This window comes from Fistularia commersonii, chromosome 32 (assembly GCF_037954325.1).
Source record: "Fistularia commersonii isolate RoL2024-O1a breed Wild chromosome 32, RoL_Fcom_v1.0, whole genome shotgun sequence".
Classification (NCBI taxonomy): Eukaryota; Metazoa; Chordata; class Actinopteri; order Syngnathiformes; family Fistulariidae; genus Fistularia; species Fistularia commersonii.
The window spans coordinates 1,979,456-1,997,155 of record NC_141315.1 but is presented as its reverse complement, the minus strand read 5'-3'; the positions used below and the strand labels follow the sequence as shown (position 1 = coordinate 1,997,155).

The window sequence follows — 17,700 nt, the reverse complement described above, 5'->3', positions numbered from 1 at the left end:
TTGGGTGTTGCGGGTTGCCGACCCCTGTTCTCGAGCAACAGAGGGTCTGGTAAAAGAAACTGGTTCAAACAGGTTGGATGGGTGGAGAAAAGTGTCAGGGGTACTATGCGATAGAAGACTATCAGTTAGAATGAAAGAAAATGTGTACAAGACAGTGGTGAGACCAGTGCTGCTGTATGGCCTAGAAACGATTGCAATGACAAAAAGATAGGAGGCAGAGCAAGAGGTTGCAGAGATGAAGATGCTATGGTTCTCTTTGGGAGTGACGAGGATGGATAAGATCAGGAATGAGTCTAGCAGAGGAACAGCACATGTTAGATGTTTTGAAGAGAAGGTCAGAGAATCCAGACTGAGATGGTTCGATCATGCACCGAGGGGGGATAGTGAATACATTGGTAGATGGATGCTGGCATTGGAGCTGCCAGGCAGGAGGTCTCGAGGAAGACTGAACGAGACAAAGCTGCTAAAGAGTTGAATGAGTCGCCATTTGTTGTCTAATGAAATTCTTTGGCAAATTCAAGTGTGTTGGGATCTCATGTCGTTTTTCACACGTCAGCCACCAAGCCAGCAACTGCCAAATACATTAGCATCTGCTAAATATTTGAATGAATAAATAAATAAATAAATAAACAAATAAACAAATAAATAAATAAGAAAAAAACAAAACAATTGTATAATTGACTCAAACAGTATGATGGTCTAATAATATGGTAATATTATACCATGTTTATTAGTAATATGATCTAAACATTGGGGAACGTTAGGCTTGAATAGAAACTGATAAATAACACGTAACATAGAATTCTTAAAATCACCTTCCAGCAAACATCAACATACTAACATAATGGATGTAGCTTTGATATTCTCATCCACTGTATCCCATGAATTCACGAATATTCTTTGTCGTCTTGAACTTCTAGGTCACATTTTATAGAATTCGCGGGATTGCTCTTTTATGGAAAGCATTTTCCTTTGCTTAAATAATTATCAGGTAAAAGAAAAAGTGAAAGGGGTTGTATTGAGGGAAGCAGATGCGAGAGCTCAAAGCCTCATGAATAGTCCTTTCCCATAATGCACGGCACCGAGGCGCGCATAAATAATCCTGTACTGAATTAAGAAGAGCGCACCTTCCCAAACCCGATCTTAACCTATCTTTTTTTTTCACTTTCCCTCAGACATGACAACTTCTTTGTGAGTAACCGAGAAAATAAAAGGCAGTTTCACATTCCCCCTCTAACAATAACGTTTATCTGTCGCCTGTTTTCTATTCTCTTGACCTCTTTTTGCCCCGCATTTGAAACCTAGTGCTGTGCAGAACGAATCAGCGGGACTGCTCCCTCTATTGAGACTCAAGGGCGAAGAATCCGAGCGCAACAACGCCAAGCTTATGCCATTAAAACACAAACAAACTTGAAAAAGAAAGGGAGTGAGGTGGCCCGAACGCAGATTGATCCTGGGCTTGGACTGCCGCTTGAGGTAGTTTTTTGTATCAGGGGGGATAGAGGTCGGCCGGGACAGAGATAATGGGGCATCCGGACAGGATCATGACAGGATGCAGACGACGGACGCTTTTGGTTTGGGTCGCCGCTCTGTGCTGGGTTTTAGCAGACGGACGGAGAGCCAGGCAGCCCAGATGCCCCGCTGGATGCACCTGCACCAAAGATAATGCCCTGTGTGATAATGTCCGCTCTGTGCCTCACACTTTCCCCCCAGACGTCGTGTCACTGTAAGTGTCTCGCACACGAAGAGACTGCTTTTAATGCGTATCAAATACGGTAATACCAAGGTGTGCGTCTGCCTTTAAGCGTGTGTTGTCCCCTGTCTGCTACTCTGTTCCTTCCATAGTGACGTTTTTAATATTTTCTACATTTACAGGTCTTTCGTCAATTCAGGATTCAATAAGATCACAAGTGAAAGCTTTGTTCACACACCTGCTCTGCAATTACTGTAAGTATCTATCTATGTTTCTGTCTGTCTATCTATCTATCCATCCGGCTGTCAGTCCTTTACAGACAATGAGACGGGGCGTCCCCAAATACTCGTTGTTTTGAGGCTTTTAAAGGGGAGATTCTCGGTAATATTAGTCATAATTACGCAACAGACCACATGGCTGCAGCCACAAACAGTAGGGGTTGGGGGACGACTGTAAACGTGTTGGAAAGACAGAGGCAGAGATGAATGATGATAAGGGTGGCTGAAGCGCTTTGTATGAAACAGCCTCAAGTCGTAAACTGAAGTTATTCAAATTATTTTTATCTTACCAAATGTTAACACAAAGCACCTTGTTAGAGCATAGGGTTTACTGAACCGTTCGTGTTAAAATACTGAAAATTATAGTGCAAGCTCAGTCATAACTAAGCTTTCCAACCCCTCTTTGTGATGTCAGCAGACCTGGCTTCAGCTCAGTATAACATTTATCTTGGCACAAGCGTCTCTATATGCTCAGACGACACCATGAATGGGCACAAGTTCTTAACTGAGGGAGGACGTGGCATAATAATGAGGGAAGTAGTTGTGTCAGTGGTGTAAAGGAGGATGGCGAATGAGTCGATGGTCTTGTCCAACATCCATTATTTAAAGCTTAGATGACCTAAGAATATTTTAACTCCTTTCTTCTTAATAAAGAAATCTGTTGGCAACGGACGCGCTAGCAGGCTCCTACAGTGTCCATTAATACCACAGAGGTGATTGTGAGTCCCCTTTGTTAGAACGGAATCCCAGACCCTTGAATATGGAGTTATGGTAGTTAATCAATGCTCTTACTCCAGAGCACAGTAGTTGCTAATCACTTCAATTTAGACCAGGAAATTCAACAGCTTGAGGATAATGGTAGATGATGGATCGGCCATCTAGTCTTGATCCCATGCTCATAAGATAAGATAAGATAAGATAAAATAAGATAAGATAAGATAAGATAAGATAAGATAAGATAAGATAAGATAAGAAACTTTATTGATCCCCATAGGGGGAATTCCAGTACAGTATTTACTCATCCTGTACAAAATATTTTAGTCAATATACCCTGTATTTATGAAAATGCTACCTTAGCAAATTTACAGACTGCTCATGTGTGTTTGTTTTTTGTTTGTGTCCTTTCTAGATTATTCACAGCAAATTCGTTTGATCGCATTGATGAGGATGCATTCCTCGGCTTACCACATCTGGAATATCTGTAAGTATTTCTTTTTAAAAAGGCATTCAGGGTCACTTGTAGATGAAAAAATACAAATAAATAAAGATATGTTGTGAGGTATCACCAAAAGTGTGCATATTTTCAACAAATATAACTAGTAAGTGTTTTTTTACTGTAGTCTCTAACTGTGAGTAGCACTTAAGCATAAAAATATTGATTACTTTCTAATTTGTATTTTATAGACATTGTCAGTGGTTATGCCAAATATAATTGGTTCCAGGTGATTAGGCAAAAATATTGCATACAAAATGGTTCCTGCCATAGTCAGATATAATATGTAGGCAGTTGAAGAAGAAGAATGAAGGTTACTCAATTATCATTCATTTTTGTAATCTTGCATTAAAATGCTGTCCTTAAATTTTTTTTTCACAGATTTATTGAAAATAACAATATTGCATCAGTATCTCCATATGCTTTCCGTGGCCTCAAAGCACTCATACATCTGTAAGTAGTTTCTTGCGAGGTACCTATGTCGCAAAAACACTGCAGAGGAATTTCCTCATTCTACTCATCTTGTTTGCTAGGATCACTACGTCACCAAAACATTATTAGCACTAATTTGCAGCAGACTTTTATAATGTATTATCTTTTTAAATAACCCCCTCCCAAAAAAAGACTTAGGTAAAGAATAATAAGCCCTGTTTGTGTGTCCCTTTCTGTTTTGTATCCCAGTATCATTTTGCCACACATGCAAGCAGGATTGTTGTTGCTAGGGGTGACTCCCAAGGTCAGTAGATTTAGGGGACAGCTGGATTAGGTTACTAAAGGGTCTTACCAGACTAAGTCCAAGGATACCAAATGAGTTGTCTGTTTAGGTTTTGGTTGTAAGAATCACATTATTGCCCATGTGTGTAATGGTGTGGGTTAATGTATAGCCAGATAATTAAGTATCCATTATTGGTTTTCTGGTGTCAGTTGAATGCATGCGGCTAAAATTATGCCAACAGCAATGGTTTGTAAACATAATTTCAGTCTCCTTACCAGTGTAGGTTTTCAAAAACTGCAGATAGTTAAGAGCCTGAGTGACCTGCAGGTTGGGACTAAATATAACCACTGCGAAACCTTAGACCCTGCATCCAAAACCTCAGTCCTTGAGGTTCTCACAGCTTGTTCCCATACACTGTAATGTAACACTGTGACAGTGACAAATGCAAAATGTCTCAAACTATTGACCCAATTTATTATGGCCATTAACGTGATTAATAGAAGCTGTCAGAGCGTATTCAAAACCAACAACGGAGGCACTACGTCCTGAAATCATTCCAACATCAGGGGATATGGTATCCCAATAGGATTGTTTTAAGAAATGTGGCTCCTTCTGGTTCTGGTAAGCATAATTTCATATATTTGAGAGGAGTGTCATATCCTGATAGCAATAGGCCTACTAAGTCTTATCAAATTAAGTATCATTCCTCCTAGTTACAGAGTTAAGATAACACACCATCTCACCAGCTATCTATCATAAAACTCATTATTTAATAGACATATAACTCTTATTTCATGTATGACTTGCAGAAGTGTGCTTGTGATTTTACATAAGTTGTACAGTAGAGCACTGGCATCATGAAAGACTGCGAACACACTGTGCAACCACTGAGGACGGTGGAAGCCAAAATGCCTGTTAGCAAAGTAACTGGATATTAGGTTGAATATTGAATTTAGTAAAGAGGTGCAACATTTTTACTGGTTGCAGATGTGATGCAATAGCTGTAACCAATGCATCCCTCTATTGCCCAGCACAGTACATAAATACATTTAAAAAATACATTAGATATACATCATATGCAATATTTAAAAGCCTGGAATTTCACATTTGCATTTTTTTATACTTTATTAATCCTTTGTGGGAAATTCCTCTGTATTTAACCTATCATGGATGAACCATGAGTAGTTGGCACCCACTTAGTGTTGCCAGGGGAGCCATTAGGTGTTTAGTGTCTTGCTCGACAGAACTTCAACAGGCTAGATGGAGCATGGGTATCAAACCAGGAATTTTCGGCTCTTAAGAATGACCACTCTAACCCCCTGAACAGCTCTTCCCTTAAATAAGCCATATTTTAAATTTGTCTCTAATTGAAAATTGCCCCCAGTCAAAATGTGTCCTTTCACTTGTTCCTATAGTTACAATTTTGAATTAAACTGTACATAAGTTGTTTTATTTTAATCAGGCCCAGAGGGAGATATTATATTGGTAGACAGATGCTGGAATTGGAGCTGCCTGGCAGGAGAAGATTTATGGACGTAGTGAGAGAGGATATGAAGGTAGTTGGTGTGAGAGAGGAGGATACAGAGAATTGGGTTAGATGGAGAAGGTTGAATCGCTGTGGTGATCCCTGATGGGGAAAGTTGAAATGGGAAGAAGAAGAAGAAGAAGAAGAAGAAGAAGAAGAAGAAGAAGAAGAAGAAGAAGAAGAAGAAGAAGAAGAGGGAGTTATTCAACATGGCTTTACAACATACACACACAAGAAGTGAAAATACACATAGATGTAGTATCGACACCCTTATGTCACTCCGCATACACAAGATGCATTTTAATTTTAATTTAAAAAAAGTGTCCGTAGGCATGCCCAATTCAAGTGAACACATTTTGCGCTTCTGTCACTTCGAATAGAGCCATATGATGGTTGAGAAGTGCTAGTCAGGCTTTACAAGATATTGTAACTGTGAGGACGACAATACTATTCTACTCTTTTCTGTGTTTGCAGACATCTGACTACATGATCGTATGTACTAATACACACATACACACACACATATGCTTATGCTCAGAAAGAAACAGTAGAAGTATGTTATGTCATCTCTGTCAATTTTTCATAGCTTCCATTTCTGGCACAGCATTTGAAATGTTTGTTGTACTGTAGGAAACATCATATGCTTTACATGGGTAACGTAGGCTGCAACATTTGCCTTAGGGGGACAAATATTATTATGTATTCAATTATTGAATGATTATAGATGGAATACTGTCATGCCAACCATGACACCTTGTTTTAAGAAATATCAAAGAAATATCCCTGCACTAAATAAATAAAATTATGTATTATAAGTAGATTATTTAATAGAAAAATACTCATTATACTCAATACTCATACATTATACAGTCATGGATATTAGTCATGGATATCATTGACATTTTATTTCATTCACATCTCTATGACCTGACTTTGGTGACACAGGCTAAATGAGAATGCATATCTAACCTTGTGTGTGGCTTATATTCAATACTATCATTTATTTTTGCAAATCTCAGTCAAGTCAAGCCCCCAGACTTTCTCGTACTAAGGGATAATCTAAAATATGGAGTATCAATGACTGTATTCTCTGAAGAGGCAGGAAACATGGTTAATCTAATTCAATTACACCTGTCCCTTGCCTTTCTGCTGAAGGAGTCTTGCTTACAACAACCTTGAGATGCTACCCAAAGATGTTTTCAAAGGCTTGGACACTTTGACAAAAGTGTAAGTTGAGACTGTGACATAGGATGTTTTTATGAGACACTAAATTTACATGTTTTCTGTGTGTGTGTGTCTTTACCTTTAACATTAGGACCATATGGTGTATGAATTCACTGTGCTAAAAGGGAATATACTAATTTTTCCACTCTCAGGGAGAGCAAAAATTCTAAGCTAGTGGACAAAGTATGATGTATAGAAATCAAGAAAACAAGTGAAACAGCATAATGAAATACTACATTGTTAACCTGAAAGAGAAAAAAATAAAAGATAGAGCCAAGACAGAGTCCTGTATTTCAGCACTGCGTCTGAAACAATAACATTGATTTGGGCTTTCTTGTGGTTGATTTCAATGCAGACATCAAAGGTAAAAGGTAATTCAGCCTAAATGTGGGGGCTACTCAAGAGAATTTGATTCAAACAAGTACCATAAAGAAAATGACTGCAAATAACAAGCCAATAGATAAAATATTTATGACATTTAAAACATGTTAAAGATGATATACCAATAACAATGCTACCTCTGCATAAGATCAAGAATGGTGAAAGTTAGAATAATCTCTAATCCTTTGGGACAAGCCAAATATTGAAGAAGCAAGATAAGTAAAGAAAAAAAGGTTGTTATCCAATTATAAAATAGACTTCTTTAAGTTTGATCAAGTTCTTGATGTGTTCCAACAAACATACTTCCTGAAAATAATAAAAATACTGTGTGATATTTTGAATTGTATATGTTATTTAATTCAAAACTATGTATTGTAATAATAATGACCTTCATATCAGAATTTTCTTGAATGAGAAAGTTTTATATTAAAAATGTCTTAATATAATTTCATAAAGATAACCTTTTTGTGTTTTGATGTGCTATTTATTTATTTATCTGTTTATCTATTATTGCTCGTTTGTCCGTCACATGTTCATCATAAAACTTAATCATGTTTTGCTGGGTTATATTATATATCAGGTCAGAATAATAATAAATTGTTCTTATGCTGGCAAATGTTTTTTGTATTTGCCCATAAATACAGGGATCTGAGAGGCAACAATCTAATATGTGACTGCAAGCTCAAGTGGCTGGTGGAGTGGATGCATAACACCAATGCCACACTGGACCAGATATACTGTAGCGGGCCACCTATTCACCAAGGGAAAAAGATCAATGACCTGTTGCAAAACTCCTTTGACTGTATGACATCAGGTATCACATGGCTGTTTCTGCTTCCCTCCCATAGAAGTGTAATGTAAAATTCAACACCATTCCTTCTACCTGTCAAACTTCTTTTCTTACCTACTTTTATTATGTGTTTTTTCTTTTTCCACAAGAAGTATCAAGTTGGATAGCGCGTTTATTACATAGGCCATTGTACCGTGAGCCCACTGGTTTGCATATTTTTATTTGCTCTCAAGTTACAGTAAAGACCATGTTATATCTTTCAGAATTTGTCTCTTTTCAATCACTGAAGTTTGAGTCTATATCGGTAGAGGCCCTCTCCTTTGGTAAAGACCAGTATGTTGTATTTGCTCAACCGTTTGCGGGGACTTGCAACTTCCTGGAATGGGATCATGTTGAGATGACCTTCAGAGCTTATGATACAATTGAAAGTGAGTTAACAGAAAGACAAATACGTTTATATAGTTGGCTCATACGTCAAACATGGTTTTAGGTGTTGTTCATGATTGTTTCTGCACTCAGAATATATTGTGTTTTTAACATTTTTGTCCAATTTTCTCGATTAGGCACTTCAACTGTCGTCTGTAAGCCCATGGTGATTGAAAACCACATTTTCATCATTGTGGCCCAGTTGTTTGGTGGCTCCCATATTTACAAGCGCGACATCTCCGCTAACAAGTTTATCAAAATCCAAGACATTGACATCCTGAAGATACGCAAACCAAATGATATTGAGACCTTCACGATACATGGAGATTCTTTCTTTGTAATTGCAGACAGCTCAAAGGTATACTGCTTGTTTTTGACTATTCTCTATTGAATATTCTCCTTTCTGATATAAAAAGCAGCACATGCCACTGTAAAAACTTGACATCCTCTCTGATCGCAGCAACAAAATGGTCCTACACTACTCCTCTGTTAATTATCTTCTAGTGAATGTGTCTGCTCGTTTAATCTAATCTCACCATGTCAGTGGTTCACTACATCCCATTGTGTCCTTGACTGGGGCATGCCCTTTTGTATCTTCTCCTGCTGATTACATCGGCATTAGCAGATGCACATGTTCGAGCGTGCCCTTGCATACACAAATACACGGTCACCTGAGCATTTTATTAACTTATTTAAATTGTTCAAGTGGAATGCAGCCACAGGGCGGCACTGGTCTATGTCTCTCCAAGCCTGCCTTGGGGGGGCACGGAGCAGTGTCTCCCTGTGCCGGTCCCAAGCCTGGATAAATGCAGAGGGTTGCGTCAGGAAGGGCATCCGGCGTAAAACTTTTGCCAAAACCAAACATGCGAGTCAACCAAAACTATACTATACTGGATGGGTCGCAGACCGGGTTAACAACGACCGCCATTGGTACTGATGACCTACAGGGTACTAATGGAAATTGGGCTACTGTGGGTTGAAGAACAAGAACAAGAAGAAGAGGAGGAGTGCATGTTTAGAAGCAGAGAGAGAGGAGGAAAGGAAAGAGTCTGGGACTGAGAGAAGGGACTTTGAATATTGGGACTATGACAGGAAAAGGTAGAGAGTTGTTCGACATGATGCAGAGAAGGAAGGTGGATATACTCTGTGTCCAGGAGACCAGGTGGAAAGGTAGTAAGGCTAGAAGCTTAGGAGCGGGTTTTAAGTTGTACTATTATGGTACTGACAAGAAGAGAAATGGAGTAGGAGTTATCTTGAAGGAGGAGTTTGTTAGGAACGTCCTAGAGGTGAAAAGAATGTCAGATAGACTTATGAGTCTGAAATTGGAAATTGAAGGTGTGATGCTCAATGTTGTTAGTGGCTATGCCCCGCAGGTGGGACGTGAATCTGAAGAGAAGGAGAAGTTCTGGAATGAGTTAGATGAAGTGATGCAGAATATTCCCAGAAATGAGAGAGTGGTCATTGGTGCAGACTCCAATGGACATGTTGGTGAAGGCAATAGAGGCTATGAAGAAGTGATGGGCAGATTTGGTATCCAGGATAGGAATGCAGAGGGACAGATGGTAGTAGATTTTGCAAAAAGGATGGAAATGGCTGTAGTGAACACCTTTTTCCAGAAAAGAGGAACATAGGGTAACTTATAAGAGCGGAGGTAGGAGCACGCAGGTAGACTACATCTTGTATAGATGAGGTAACCTGAAAGAGATCAGTGACTGCAAAGTAGTTGTAGGTGAGAGTGTAGCCAGACAGCATAGGAAGGTGGTTTGTAGGATGACTCTGGTGACAAGGAAGATGAAGAAGACAAAGGCATAGCAGAGGACAAAATGGTGGAAGCTGAAAAGGGAGGAGTGTTGCATGATTTTCAGGGAGGAGTTGAGAAAGGGTCTGGGTGGTCAGGGTGAGCTTCCAGATGATTGGACAACAACAGCTAGTGTTATCAGGGAGACCGGTAGAAGAGTACTTGGTGTGTCATCTGGAAGGAAAGTAGATAAGGAGACTTGGAGGTGGAATGAGGAAGTGCAGGAGTGTATACAGAGAAAGCGGTTAGCGAAGAAGAAGTGGGATACTGATAGGACTGAAGAGAACAGACAGGAGTTCAGGGAGATGTGGCGAAAGGTAAAGATAGAGGTAGCAAAGGTAAAACAAAGGGCTTATGATGACTTGTATGCTCGGTTGGATAGTAAAGAGGTTGAGAATGATCTATACAGGTTGGCGAAACAGAGAGATAAAGATGGAAAGGATGTACAACAGGTCCAGGTGATTAAGGATAGAGGGAAATGTATTGACAGATGCTAGAAGAGTGATGGGAAGATGGAAAGAGTACTTTGAAGAGCTGATGAATGTGGAAAATGAAAGAGAGGCAAGGGTAGAAGAGGTGACTATTGTAGACCACAAAGTAGCAAAAATTAGTAAAAGTGAAATGAGGAAGGCATTGAAGAGGATGAAGAGTGGAAAAGCAGTTGGTCCTGATGATATACCTGTGGAGGTGTGAAAGTGTCTCGGAGAGGCAGCGGTGGATTTTCTGACTAGATTATTCAACAGGATCTTAGAGAGTGAGAAGATGCCTGAAGAATGGAGACAAAGTGTGATGGTGCCTATTTTTAAGAATAAAGGGGATGTGCAGAATTGTGGCAACTATAGAGGAATTAAGTTGATGAGCCATACAGTGAAGTTATGGGAAAGAGTAGTGGAAACTAGATTGAGAGCAGAAGTCAGCATTTGTGAACAGCAGTATGGCTTCATGCCTCGGAAGAGTACTACAGATGCAGTATTTGCGTTGAGAATGCTAATAGAAAAGTACAGAGAAGGTCAGAGGGAGTTGCATTGCGTTTTTGTAGACCTAAAAAGGCATATGACAGGATGCCAAGAGAGGAGCTCTGGTATTGTATGAGGAAGTCTGGAGTGGCAGAGAAGTATGTTAGACTGGTGCAGGACATGTATGCTAGCTGTGAGACACTGGTACGGTGTGCTGTAGGGGTAACAGAGAAGTTCAAGGTGGAGGTAGGACTCCATCAGGGATCAGCTCTGAGCCCCTTCTTGTTCGCAATGGTGATGGATAGGCTGACAGATGAGGTTAGACAGGAATCCCCATGGACCATGATGTTTGCGGATGACATTGCAATCTGTAGTGAGAGCAGAAAACAGGTAGAGGAAAATCTAGAGAGGTGGAGGTATGCTCTGGAAAGGAGAGGAATGAAAGTTAGTCGCAGCAAGACAGAATATATGTGTGTGAATGAGAGGAACTCAGGTGGAGCGGTGAGGCTACAGGGAGTGGAGATCAAGAAGCTGGAGGATTTCAGGTACTTGGGGTCAACAGTCCAGAGCAACGGAGAGTGCGGAAAAGAGGTGAAGAGACGGGTCCAAGCAGGTTGGAATGGGTGGAGAAAAGTGTCAGGGGTACTATGTGATAGAAGACTTTCAGCCAGAATAAAAGGAAAGGTGTACAAGACAGTGGTGAGACCAGCGATGATGTATGGACTAGAAACTGTTCCAATGACCAAAAGACAGCAGGCAGAACTAGAGGTTGCAGAGATGAAGATGCTGAGGTCCTCTTTGGGAGTGACCAGGATGGATAGGATCAGGAATGAGTCTATCAGAGGAACAGCACATGTCCGATGTTTGGGAGAGAAGGTCAGAGAAGCCAGACTGAGATGGTTGGGTCATGTACAGAGGAGGGATAGAGAATATATTGGTAGACGGATGCTGGAATTGGAGCTGCCAGGCAAGAGGTCTTGAGGAAGACCAAAGAGGTGATTTATGGACGTAGTGAAAGAGGAAATGAAGGTAGTTGGTCTGAGAGAGGAAGATACAGAGAATAGGGTTAGATGGAGAAGGTTGACTCGCTGTGGTGACCCCTGACGGGAAAAGCCGAAAGAAGAAGAAGAAGAAGAAGAAGAAGAAGAAGAAGAAGAAGAAGAAGAAGAAGAAGAAGATTTAAATTGTTCAAGTGGCTTCTAATTTTGATTCTCTGCTCAATGTTTTTTTCAAAGTTTTAATTGTTTTTTATTAATAAAATTGTCCAATCAAGTTTTCCTTACTTAATGTACTAACAATCTACATAATTTTGAAATGCATGTTTTCTGGAAAGCAGATGTGATCTAGTATCTGTAACCCCATGTAGGCTGGATCCACAACTGTCTACAGATGGAATGGCAATGGGTTCTACTCTCACCAGTCACTCCATCCATGGTACCGGGACACAGACGTTGAGTACTTGGAGATCTCCAATAAACCCCACCTTATTTTGGCCAGCAGCACCCAAAGGCCTGTTGTATACCAATGGAACAGGAGCTATAAACAGTTTGACCGCAGGACTGACATACCGGAAATGGAAGATGTCTTCTCTGTCAAACATTTTTGGGTCAAAGGTGAGTGCGTACAAGTTTACTGGTAGTAGTTTAAGTTCACACACTGGATTCGATTTAAATACAGTAAATGCTCCGCTCGTTTTTGACATCCAAACAAGAATAAATCATCACAGGTGAGTGTGAAACTTGTCAGTTTCAAAGGGCTGTCTTCATACACTGAATGCAAAGCAGATTTGGGAGAGTTATTGCATATTTGTTTCCTAGATTATATCTCACACAGCAATGTCAAACAACAGAGACCACAAGTGAATTCTGATGTTTCGTTGTCATGATTAGTCACATTTTGGTATTAAAAACAATATAGTATTTAAATTGCTTCATTGACATTTTAGTGATGTAGTTGCAGCAAAAGTTTTCTTCACCTGCAAATGTGTCGCTCAGAATTGAAGGATGTATTCAACATACACTCGTTCAACAATCCATACTGTCTTTGGAAACTGAATTTGAACTCTACTGCAAAGTCCAGTGTTTGTTCGACCAACCACGTCTATTTTTTTACACAAATTATAAACCAAAATGCAATGAAAATAGCCAAATAAAACTTTAATGAGGCACTTACTAATCAATTTTCAATTGCATAACTCCCAGGATGATAGTTTGCCTTTGAAGCAGGGTTCTACATATATGATGCTTAAACTGGGGATGACTTTGGTTTCATGCAATATTTGCTACCTGAAGCAAAGCTGACACATACAAATGTTAAAATTTTGTAGAATGAGCTCATCTGCAGACTTTTTGACACTGTACTGTGACAAAGGCAGAACCACATGCTTGTGAGACCGCAACATAAAAGCCATATTGTGGCTGGTGATGATGTGAAACTGCTGTTAAACTAGCAGTATAATTTACTGTTAAAGATTTAAACATCGGAAGTATACCATCAAAGCAAAGAAAACAATAGTGACTGATAGTCATTTGGAGATCTCAACACTCCATTTTCTCTTTGCATAGCATGTTAAATCACTTTGATTGGAGAATGTGGTGGCATTAGCATCATAACATAACTTTCTTCTTTCCAAAGCATGAGAAAACTATTGTTGCCAAACATTTTTTTGAAGAAATAATGAATAGATTTAGAATTATATTAACTGTTTTTGTAAGATAATCTGTTTAAGACGTTCTCTGGCTTGAAAGTAATGGTGAACTAAGTAGTCCCATAATTCTTTGTACTTTTCAAAGGTGAGCTGTTTATATGCTTGACGAGATTCATCGGGGACTCCAAGGTGATGCGCTGGGATGGTGCCATGTTCAAAGAGGTCCAGTCATTTCCCTCCCGAGGATCTATGGTGTTCCAACCTGTCTCCATTGGAAACTGGCATTATGCCATTTTAGGCAGTGATTATTCACTGACACAAGTCTACCAATGGGACACCAAGAGGGGCCATTTTGTCCCATCTCAAGAGCTGAATATCCAGGCACCGAGAGCATTTTCCGTGATATCAATTGAAGACAGAGTATTCTTGTTTGCCTCTAGCTTCAAGGGAAAGAGTCAGATTTATGAGCACCTCATGATTGATTTAAGTAGCTAAACCTACTATTTTGGAACTTGGTATAATGATCTCAGTCTTTTTTGATTGTAGTATTATTTAAATGTTCAATATTTGTAGATTTTAGAATATACCCTCCACTTTTCATTTACAGTAACTACAGTATGATGAAATGATCAAAATACATTAGTCGGTATAAATTACATGCTTGGTTGCCCAACATTGCTGAAGCTAATGGAAGTTTTTTTCTGTGATCATTGTTGATTAATTCATTTTCTGAAAATCTGACAGTGCTCATTGTTGATCGAGACAGACTTACAGTGGGGCAAAAACATAATTAGTCAGCCACCAATTCCGAAAGTTCTCCCACTTAAAAGATGAGAGAGGCCTGTAATTTTCATTATAGGAACATTTCAACTTTAAGAGACAGAATGGGGGGAATCCAGGAAATCACTTGGTAGGATTTTGAATGAATTAATTGGGAAAATTGTCGGGAAAATAAGTATTTGGTCATGTACTTACAAGCAAGATTTCTGTCTCTCACAGACCTGTAACTTCTTCTTTAAGAGGCTCCTCTGTCCTCAACAAGTTGAGGACAGACAAATCACTGTCTGATTTTTAAAGAGTTTATTTACTAATTATGGCGGAAAATAAGTATTTGGTCAATAGCAAAAGTTACATTACATTACATTACATTTGGCAGACGCTTTTATCCAAAGCAACTTACAATAGAGGACAAAAGTTAACTTCAATACTTCGTTATATACCCTTTGTTGGCAATGACAGAGGTCAAATATTTTCTGTAAGTCTTCACAAGGTTTTCACACACTGTTGCTGGTATTTTGGTCCATTCCTCCATGCAGATCTCCTCTAGAGCAATGATCTTTTGGGGCTGTTGCTGGGCAACAGACTCTCAACTCCCTTCAAAGTTTTTCCATGGGGTTGAGATCTTGAGACTGGCTAGGCCACTCTAGGATCTTGAAATGCTTCTTGCGAAGCCACTCCTTCGTTGCCCGGGCAGTGTGTTTGGGATCATTGTCATGCTGAAAGAGCCAGCCACATTTCATCTTCAATGGTTTTCACTCAAATCCTCACGATACATGGCCCCATTCATTCTTTCTCTTACACGGATCAGTCACCCTGGTCCCTTTGCAGCAAAACAGCCCCAAAACATGTTTCCACCCCTGTGCTTCTCAGTGGGTATGCTGTTATTTGGATGTAACTCAGCATTCTGTCTCTTCCAAATACGACAAGTTGAGTTTGTGCCAAAAAGTCCTATTATGGTTTCATCTGACCATAGAACATTCTCCCAATCCTCTTCTGGATCATCCAAATGCTCTCTAGCAAAGTTCAGACAGGCCTGGACATGTACTGATCATGGGGTGAGATCTTGTAGAGAGCCCCAGATTCAGGGAGATTATCAGTGGTCTTGTATGTCCTCCATTTTCTAATAATTGCTCCCACAGTTGATTTCTTCACACCAAGCTGCCTGTCACACTCCAAACAACAAGTTTGGAATGTGACTGTCTGAAGTTATGGACAGGTGTCTTATACTAATAAACAGTTCAAACAGGTTGCATTAATACAGGCAACTTTTTGAGGACAGAGGACCTTCTTAAAGAAGAAGTTATAGGTCTGTGAGGGCCTGAAATCTTGCTTGTTTGTAGGTGACCAAATTCTTATATTCCTGATAAATTTACCAATTAATTTATTAAAAATCTTACTATTTGATTTCCTGGATTCTTATCCCCCATTCTGTCTCTCACAGTTAAAGTGTAACTATGATGAAAATTACAGGCCTCTCTCATCTTTTAAGTGGGAGAACGTACAGAATTGGTGCCTGAATACTTTTTTTGCCCCACTGTAGATTATCTTTTTAGCTCAACACAAATTTTTCATTCTTCCCTACAAGCAGTGCCCTACTCCCCATTAGAAAAAAAACCTTGAAGTACAAGCGGAATCTACCCCTGGTAAAAAAAAAATAAATAAAAAAAAAGCAAACAAATGAGAAAACATACAAATACGCTAACAAACAAAAATTGTCCCCATGGATTTATAAACCTGTTCTCTTTTGGGGAACACATTTGCACAGAGAGTACCAAATATATCATGAGGTAGTTTAAAATGGGAAAATATAATGCTTGCAAGTAAGACATAACCAGGCACCCAAAAGCAGAGGTCAAAATGAAAAAACTTAGGTTACAAAACAACAACAAAAAAATACTTACACTTGAGGTCAGTAAAAGAAAATGCGAAAATCAAATTTTAAATTACACAGTTCAAAGGAAAAAACGAATAAAGTAAGCAGTCAAACATAATGCAGAATGAGAACGGAACCATGCTAAGTGAACTCAAATTGGCATAAACTTGCAGGGACCAAGGACGATAACTTGAGAATAATAGTTCTGTTAAGTTGATGACAAGGGGTCAGGGCCAAGATGTATTAGTTTATTACTAAAGGAATGTGTTGGGCTTGAAAAGACAAATTTCAGAAGAACACCAGGGGACTTCTGTTCTCTTTCATTATAAAAAGAATGGTTGCAGACATTGACATATATTTCACTCAAATATCATTCTGAAATTACAGATTTAAAAGTTTTCAGAACTCAACTTAAAGTCTTTCAAAATTTTGCTCAGTTTTTAACCTCAGACTAGTCTTGCCTTGTAATGTACAGTGAACATTTTTTTAAGCTGATATCTAACATCAGTTTAATGATGATAAAATATTTTCCTCCTATTGTTCCTTTGTGAGAACTTGGAAATAAAAGTACAATTGTTGCTTCTATGATACAGGTAAAATTACAGAAAACATCAAGAATCACATTCCCTCTGCTGTTTCTGTTTGGCAGCCAGCCACCTGTATATGTACTGCACATTCGTACCTCATACTCATTCACACTTGGAGAATTTTAGATAGGGAATCCACTCAACTCTTCTCTGCTATGCATTCTGTGACAGTTAAGCAAGACTTTATCTATGATGCGGACACTATAGTGTTGTTTCCTGCTGAATGACTTACTGGCAACATCCATGTGTCACCCAGTCCTTTCCTTTCACTGAACTCTTGCCCCTTTTTACCCTCATTGACAAAACCCATTACTCAACCAAACACCACACACTGTGCAGCACCTAGTACCTGTACTTTCATGCCGTCCTCTTATCCTGAAAAACAAGGACTCAGAATTCTTACAGCAATTTCATTAATAATTTGCCAAATAATGCTAACAGTACTGTATCATATACATAGTATTGTTTTTTGAATGGAGACCAAACTCTGTTTTATTTTTGATAGATTTGGAACTTAGGATGAAGTTAAGTAACAAGGGTCACTTCCTGAAACATTATGTGATGCTACTTGTTCAAAGACAATAGCCTAGCTTGTGCCCATTTTTTTTTTTTGGTTTAGGCAATAATAGATCATACTGGTTGTACATTGTCGACTTTCTCTGTGTGTTTTGAGGACAGTAGTTATAAAACATACTAAAACACAAAATTACAGATCTTGTCCTTTTTCTCCCTTTTCTGAATTACCTGGAGAAATCCTATCATTCTCAGCTTATTTTTCCAATAACTCAAAAGGAATCATTACTGGTGCAGGTTT

General features: G+C 39.1%; 1 protein-coding gene across 2 annotated transcripts; it reads left to right on the top strand.

The window, feature by feature from the left end:
* Positions 1 to 1,215: 1,215 nt before the first annotated feature.
* Positions 1,216 to 17,592, top strand: lgi1b (leucine-rich, glioma inactivated 1b). Of its 2 annotated transcripts, XM_086139759.1 has the most exons (10): positions 1,218 to 1,726; positions 1,876 to 1,947; positions 3,101 to 3,172; positions 3,566 to 3,637; positions 6,580 to 6,651; positions 7,674 to 7,843; positions 8,083 to 8,247; positions 8,383 to 8,603; positions 12,366 to 12,612; positions 13,792 to 17,592. In XM_086139759.1, exons 1-10 carry the CDS (start codon positions 1,524 to 1,526, stop codon positions 14,139 to 14,141), a joined length of 1,644 nt encoding a protein of 547 aa, XP_085995885.1. In that variant the 5' UTR covers positions 1,218 to 1,523; the 3' UTR covers positions 14,142 to 17,592. The 2 variants fall into 2 exon arrangements, with proteins under 2 accessions (XP_085995886.1, XP_085995885.1); XM_086139760.1 differs by lacking the exon at positions 8,083 to 8,247 and having other exon boundaries at positions 1,216 to 1,726.
* Positions 17,593 to 17,700: the final 108 nt, after the last annotated feature.

Coding starts and splice junctions, on each gene's coding strand:
- lgi1b (XM_086139759.1), top strand. CDS start 1,524: ATGGGGCATCCGGACAGGATCATGACAGGATGCAGACGACGGACGCTT. Junction 3,638..6,579: donor CTCAAAGCACTCATACATCT/GTAAGTAGTTTC, acceptor TTTCTGCTGAAG/GAGTCTTGCTTACAACAACC. Junction 6,652..7,673: donor TTGGACACTTTGACAAAAGT/GTAAGTTGAGAC, acceptor CCATAAATACAG/GGATCTGAGAGGCAACAATC.